Source organism: Anomaloglossus baeobatrachus, chromosome 1 (genome assembly GCF_048569485.1).
Source record: "Anomaloglossus baeobatrachus isolate aAnoBae1 chromosome 1, aAnoBae1.hap1, whole genome shotgun sequence".
Lineage (NCBI taxonomy): Eukaryota > Metazoa > Chordata > Amphibia > Anura > Aromobatidae > Anomaloglossus > Anomaloglossus baeobatrachus.
In genome coordinates this window covers 855,302,477-855,310,427 of record NC_134353.1, presented here as the reverse complement: position 1 = coordinate 855,310,427, position 7,951 = coordinate 855,302,477, and the positions used below count along the sequence as shown (strand labels likewise).

General features: G+C 41.6%; 1 protein-coding gene across 1 annotated transcript in view; it reads right to left on the bottom strand.

Annotated features, from left to right (window-relative positions):
• Window positions 1–2,867: 2,867 nt before the first annotated feature.
• The window catches only part of LOC142301284 (proteinase-activated receptor 1-like), a 28,580-nt gene continuing 23,496 nt past the window's right edge, over window positions 2,868–7,951 (bottom strand). Inside the window, exon 2 of the mRNA XM_075342316.1 lies at window positions 2,868–6,040. Within this exon, the coding sequence (XP_075198431.1) occupies window positions 4,863–6,040 (1,178 nt within the window). The 3' untranslated portion in view covers window positions 2,868–4,862. The remainder of the gene's footprint in view (window positions 6,041–7,951) is intronic.

Here is a 7,951-nt window from a genome sequence, read left to right as displayed (position 1 = left end):
ACAAAAGGTGCGGTCAGTCAAGCAAGAGGAAGTGACACTGAGCAAAAAAATAGACCTGGAGTGACAGAGGCTTCTGATCTACAAATAGCTCTTCTTAAGGATTGTTTGCCTTTAAACGGTTTCCTTAAGTCATCTAAAAGGAACTTTAGTTTTTAGAGTTTGTCATGAAATCTGCCTGGGGCTTCATTTCTTTTTTTCTAACCCCCCACACTTAAGCTTACTGATCCTGGCTGGCTGAAGTCCATGGTTATCATTTATTTCACTGATGAAGCTGACAAGTTGGGAACAGTACAATCATTTTAGGCTGGCTGTGATCTTATTCCAACTCATTACTGGTATTGAAGAAGTTTACATTAAAATCTCCGTCCTCCGCACAAGACCAGAGTTGGTAATAACGGAATATACACAGCGTATACATTATAAGATGAGAGGTGCGGACAGACATGAACAATACACTACCGGTATATCACCGCTGCTTATAGACACTTAGAAAGGAATTTTCTTCTTGACGTAACACAGTCACTTTACGTATACATTACAGGATAATATTTGACAACTTATTTATGACAAATCACACGACCAGAGCCACATCCACCTCTGGAGAGACGCTGTATAAGAGGACAGTGTCAAAGAATAGGTTATATGGAAAGTGTAGACAGAAGCAGAAGTGACGGCCTACATTAACAGCTTACTGACGTGACAGTCTCAAGTATAGCCAATTATCCCATCAGGAATATTAATATTGCTGGCTCCATAAATAGGAAATCTAAGACTTTAATTCTAAAGGCAGATAACAGAGAAAACACTGAAAAAAAAAATATTAAATATAGTAAACATGAAAATAACCAATTTATAGGAAACATTTGTATTCCTTGATGGCAGATTTTCCCATTACTGTGCTAGATGATAGTTGGTGTTCATAAAGTTCAATGGAGATGGGAGGAGCTAGAGGCCGACACACACATTCTACTGGAATGTCTCTTAAAATGACAGTTACACTTTTACTGTACGCAAGGTTTGTAATCTGAAAGCAGCATGATGTAGAGCCTGATTCCAGCAATGTGCCACTTACTGAGCTGTCATTTTGGTAAATTCACTTTTTTCTTTGCTTCAGATCTACCAGTTCTCTAAATGCTGAGCACTATGTAACCCCTTACCACACCACGGATTGGCCACTTTCTGTCTGCACTGTGCATAGGCAGAAAGCTGCGAGTTAGCAGTGAGGTGGGGTTATACACAGGAGGACTAAATGGCAGGAGACAACCAGTCCCCTAGTGATCATCTCCTGCTGAAATTAGTTTATTGAAACTACAACAAGCATCCTAGTAAGAGACATCACTGGAATCAGGGTCTCTACCCCTACCTCATGCTGCACTTTTATTACATAGCAAAAACCTGCTTTCTAATTGCCTATCACTCCATTGCTCCATCTTACGCTATATAGGACCGGAGAGCATGACAGGTAGGAATCTGGCACTAGGTTTTTCTCTCTGTCGCTAACTGAATGTCCAGCCTAGGATACAACAAAAAATTCTAGGAATTGAACACTGGCATTGCACGAGTAGTAGAGCCACAATGGCAGTTATCCTGGTTGAAATTTTTTTTAAGGTTGCAAAACTTCAGTACAAAAAACACATACCTTGGATTAAAAGTAACTTGTTTTGAGAGCGCTTTGCAAGACAAGAAAAGCTTTGTAAAAATGTGTAACTTGGTTTAAGAGCAATGCTTTGGATTAAGAGCAAACACTCTCTGCACACGTCTGGTTCTGTCCTTTCACCGCACTCTGACCCGCTCTGGAAATAACTGTCTGTACATATGTACTGTATACTGTATACCACTGTACAGTACAGTATATACTATAGCATTTCTATCAATTTGCATTTGTGGATATAGTATTGTACTCTCTTTTGGATAACCAGTACAGCACATTGCTTGTACTGCACCTGTCACACCAACAATTCTATTGTAAGCTAATGTACAGTTTAATTTATTTTACATGTTTTTTACTGTACAGTATGTTGTATCAGTGCACTGTAATAATTTTATATGAATACAGTGCATTATTTTGCATTACTGTAATAAGCTTGTATAAATACAGTAAATATTTTTGGGTTGTGGAACAAATTGTCTGTGTTTCAATTATTTCCTATGGGAAAATTTGCTTTGATATAAGAGTAACTTGGTTTAAGAGCACACTCCCGGAACCAATTATGCTCGTAATCCAAGGTTCCACTGTACTTTTATTTTTGCTTTTGACATTTGGTATACCTAAACATGGAGCTAATAGCGGACACCCCATACTTCTGGCTAGGTGTTCCAGATCTCCAGGCGCAATACTGCTACTTTGAAGTGGATCGTCATCAACAGGAAGCTGATAGACCAGAGAGCCAAGGGCTCCCTGCACCGCAGCCGCTGTAGGTAGCAACTCTCCAAGCTGGCCCGCTCTGTATGAAGGTGAGAAGAGGACTCTTTTTCTTGGATTCGGTAAGCGTAAAACCTATTATTTTGAGGTGGGGTGGCACAAAAGTGGCAATGTTACTTTTACATGGTGTTGGGAGGCATCATTTTTATTTTAAGGGGAATATTAATTCTTTCAAAAGGGGAACAGAAGACGCATTATTTGTTAACTTGGGGGACACTCAGGAGGCATGATTACTGCTCTTAACATAGGAGCTGGCAGCTCAGGCTCCACCAGACTAAAGGGTACTTTACACACTGCGACCTCGCTAGCGATCTCGTTACCAATGTGAAATTCTACATCGCAAGTGTGATCTTTCGAGATCGCACATGCGTAACATAACCTATGTGCGATCTCAAAAGATCGCACTTGCGATCTAGAACTTCACATCGCTAATGAGATCACTAGCGAGGTCGCAGCGTGTAAAGTAGCCTTTAGGTGTAATCAGTGAGGATTTCTTCAGAAAAAGTCTGTACAGCAAAGGTCATAAAAATGTAGTTAAGTTATACTCTAACCAAATCATAAACATTATTTAGCGTCTGAGACATTCTGGTCAATCAATATACAGAGCTGTATATAGCATGTGATATGATGTCACTCCCCGACACTGCGGAAATATGATTTAAAGGAAAACTAAACCTGAAGTACAAGATGCCACAAAGAAACAAGGACGTGACTTAACATAACAAATATACAGGAGAAGACTTTCCATTCTGCAATGTACACTGTGCAAGTATATAACCGCAGGTCACATCTAGGGTTATAGCTATACGCTAGACTGCGCCAAAGCAACATCCACATACATATACATACATACATATATATTTCCAATGAAACTGTGGGGAAAAAAAGCTCATAGTGTTTCAGAGATAAGGTCCCAAATGATTCCTAAAGGTAAGGTCTGATATTACAAGAAGAAAATGGTGCTGACATAGTGCAGATATAAAAATGCAAAAAAAGGAATACGGTAAATATCATTAGTTACAGCAAAGATGGAACTGCAGCTGTATATCGCCCAGGCCAAAAGACTACTACTCCAGCAGGATACAGCTAAGCCCCCACTAGGTGGAGGCATCACAGGTGCAGGAGGAGCAAATCACACACACTTTCAAACATGGAGGAGGCGATTGTTGGATGGTAAAACTGCACACTGATGGCTTGCATAGAGCGCTGTTCACACATGCAGATGCACAGTCACAAACCCGCAGCTTTTTAGGCTACGCCCATACTATTAGATCAGGTGGGCTGTCAAGCCGTACTCCAACATAGTGCAGAGTTGCAATACCGGACACGGTCTGTGGACCAGAGGAGCAGACCCTTTTTTTTAATTAATCTCAGATACCTCATAAGTCTGTAATCCTCACTTGCCCTAAATTACAGTATATGATGCCACAGTAGCCACAAAATACAGTTTACAGAATCAAACAACTGACTTACCGGATTCTGTAAAAAATCCAACTCATTGCTCTAGGATGTTTTAACTCTGTGGAAAAATACTTTTACATATCATTTACATATATTTATAGGATCATTAATGTGGATCTGTCATCAGATTTCGCAATACAAACTGCACACGTTATTAAGAACTGTTAGACATCTCCTGCTTTGCACTGAGGAGGGGCATTATGCAAAAAAAAGAAAAGAACTTTTAGAGAGCTCCTGCCTTGCACTGAGGAGGGGCATTATACAGGGGAAAAAAAGTACTTTTAGAGATCGCCTGCCTTGCGCTGAGGAAAGGCATTATGAAGAAAAAAAGGGAACTTTTAGAGATCGCCTGCTGTGTACTGAGGAGGGGCATTATACAGAAAAAAAAAGTACTTTTAGAGATTGCCTGCCTTGCGCTGAGGAAAGGCATTATGCAGAAAAAAAGGAACCTTTATAGATCACCTGCCTTGCACTGAGGAGAGGCATTATGCATAAAAAAAAGGAAGTTTTAGAGATCCCCTGCCTTGCACTAAGGGGCATTATGCAGAAAAAAAGGAACTTTTAGAAATCTTCTGTTTTGCACTGAGGAGGGGCATTTTGGAGAAAAAAAGAAAATATCTTTTACAGATCTTCTGCTTTGCACGAGGAGTGGCATTATGCAGCAAAAAATGGTCCTGCCTAAAGTTAAAATCAGCATTTTAATTTGAGGAGCGTACAGCCATTCTGACATGAATTTTCAAAGGAAGTACACCAGGCCCACCAGAACTAAGCTCTAATTCTTAATATATGCAGTATTTTCTTCTGGTAACATATTCACGCTAATGCCATAATAGTTCACCACATTCATATGCACATAGTGCTGGGAATAAAAAAAGTCCGTTCTGTAGGGAACAGCCCAAGCAGTACAGTCAAAATGACACCGTAAAGGCTAAACTGTGCTGTAAATCATAATGAAGTCCCTGGATGAAGAGTGCAATGTCTAGGTTAACAGTTTTCGGTATATGCTGTTCTTGGCAGTGGTAATCGCAGTCTCGTTTTTGCTATCAGAACTCACTAACCGAGCGCTGCTGCTTATGGGCTTGTCTATCTTCTTGCAGCACAGCAAGCTATACAGGTACCTCTGACATTGTGAGGACGCGTAATAATATATGAGAGGGTCAAGACAGCAACTAACGCTGCTAATACAGGCACAAAGTATATAGGCAAAATACAAAGACTCATTAGCCCCATCATAGAAATACAAGTAATGGATCAAAAAGATACAATTGCTTGGTCCAAAGCACATAACAAAAACACAAAGCACAAGAATAGCCAAGACCAAGGCCCGGGTCTTCTTACATGAGTTCTCAATGGCAGAACTGCTCAGAGTATGGATGATGAAGACGTAGGAGATGGTGGTGATAATCAAGGGAAGGAAAAAAAAGACCACGATGAAAGTGGAGAAATAGTAGAGGTAGAAGGTCTTTAGGTCTTGCAGGTCCAGCACATCATGGCAGGTTGTGATGTCCAGAGAGGCAATGCGTTGAGTTTGCTCACTCAAGAACAGCGGCGCAACGCTAGCAATCGATATGATCCAGATGAAAGAACAGACCACCCACGCCCGACTCATCGTCCGCCAGGAAAGCGAATGCATCGGAAAGACCACGGCCAGGAACCGGTCCACGCTGATGCTGGTCATAAGCAGGATGGAGCAGTACATGTTACAGTAAAATGCTGCAGTGGCAAATTGGCACATTCCAGATCCAAAGAGCCAGTGATTGCCAGAGAATCGGTAAATTACGTTGAAAGGGAGCACGCTAGCAAAGAGCACATCGGCGGCGGCCAGGTTCAGCATGTACACCACCGCCGGTTTCCGGACTTTCATCTTAAACAGGAATATGATGATGGCTATTACATTGAGAGGTAAAGCCACAACGAAGACCAGAGTGTAGACTGACGGGACAAGCCTGGTCAGCCATCGACTAGTGAGATAGAGTTCAGCCTGACTTGTGATATTCTTCCTGACTTCGGTTATTATAGTGCGGCTGCGAGGCAAATTTGGCTCCATTCCCGACACTTCATCAGATGCATCAATTGCATCCTCTGGAAACTCTTCAAATTCATCATCAACAGGAACACTGTAAAATGTTTTCAAGGTCAAATTTCCTTTCTCATAACCTGAAATCACATAAAAATAAAACAAATTGGATTGTGCTTTTTACGTGCAACTTTCAATGTCAATTTTATGGCCCATTGTAGTGTTGTCTAATTCCCAACAAATTACACTGTATAGTTTTCATACTATAATGGTACAAAGTCACTAATATTTTATTTTCAAAAGTGCCCCAAAATTATCAGCCTGGGTGACAGAATAAGCAATACATTGTGCCACTGTGGTAGGGAAGGGGGGGGGGGCAGCTATTAAAACGAGCATTTGGCCCCTTCACACCCCATTTTGATGATTCAAGAAACACTTTCCTGTGCTGAGCCCAGGGATAGAAGTGGAGGTGTAAAACCAAGGATCAAGGCTGATAGTTGAAAATGAAAGCACCATTGATAATAAGGGTATATTAGTAAGGCTGCTTTCACACATCCGGCTGTAGCAGTGTGGCACAATCCGGCGCTCTGCTGAAAAAACGAAACCGTTTTTTTTGCCGCCGGTTTCGTTTTTTCCAGCATTGACTTGCATTGGCGCCGCATGGGCTTGCGTTCCGTCTGTTTTTTGCTACATGCGGCAGATTTAGCCGATGCGGCGGCCGGATGGAACGTTCCCTGGCACGTTTTTTGCTCCGGCAAAAAAAAACGCATTGCGACACATCCAGCCGATGCGGCGCATTTTTCAATGCATCCCTATGGACGCCAGATGCGGCGTGATGCGGCAAAAACCCGACGGGCCGCATGTAAAAAACTTATGCAAAGGATCCGGTGTTTTCACCGCATCCGTTGCATAGGTTTCACAGCCGGATTGAGCCGCACGGCTCAAACCGGATGTGTGAAAGCAGCCTAACAGAGCAATCCTTTTATATGTTAAAAATCCCATTCAGTACCAGTACTGGTAAATTGTCACAGTGGATGCATGCAACATGCCGAAAATTGAAAATTAAAAGCACCATTAAGTGTAACCAAGTGTGAAGAAGTTGCTTGACATTTTTAACTAAAAACTAGAAGAAAAACATTGTGAAATTTCTAATAAAACCTTTTACATTTAAATAATTAAACTTTAATAAAATTTAAAAAATAAAATAAAAATAATATGTAATTTTCTATTAAAAGCAAAACTTAAAGGGAATCTGTCAGGTGATTTTCTAGTACAATGCTAATGGTATGTTTAAATACGGCTCTAACAGGATAAGTTAGGGTCCCGTTACACACAGGGATGTACTAGTGATCCAAAACTGGCGGGGATCGCTGGAATATCGCTACATGGTCGCTGTTGAGCTGTCAATCAGGCAGATCTCCACAGCGACCAGCCATCAGTGACCCGTGTAACGACGGCTCTCTTCTTACTCAGAACGGGTGCTCGTTGGTCTCCGTCAAACACGCTGAGGCGTGCTGCACAGCTGGAGACGAGTGAAAAATGGTCCTGATCGTTTTGTCACGATTAGCGACCTCGCTGCTGTTCACACACAGCGATATTGCTAGCGAGGTCGCTGATACGTCAAAAAAACAGTGACGTTTCCGCAATCTCGCTAGCGATCTCGCTGTGTGTGACAGGGGGGGGCTTAAGTTTTGTTGCTGTACCTTCTGTTATCTTGTTGTAAGCTCCAGAGAATTCAGTGTCTTGTGATGGCTAATCAAGTGTATGTAAAATACCACTTACATATGAACTGCTCCCCCCACCCACCTCCCAGTGCATTCAGTATCACTGCTGAGAGGTGAGAGGGAGCATGCATGGGGGCAGCAGTGCAAATTCTGTTCAGATTTACTAGTTTATATTTATTACTACATCACACTGAATTCTCCAGAGCTTACAACAAGATAATAGGAGAAGGTACAGTAATAACACTTACTGATCCTGTTAGAGCTGCGTAAGCACTATTTAAAGATAACATTAGTTTTGTACCAGAAAATCACCAGGCAGATTCCCTT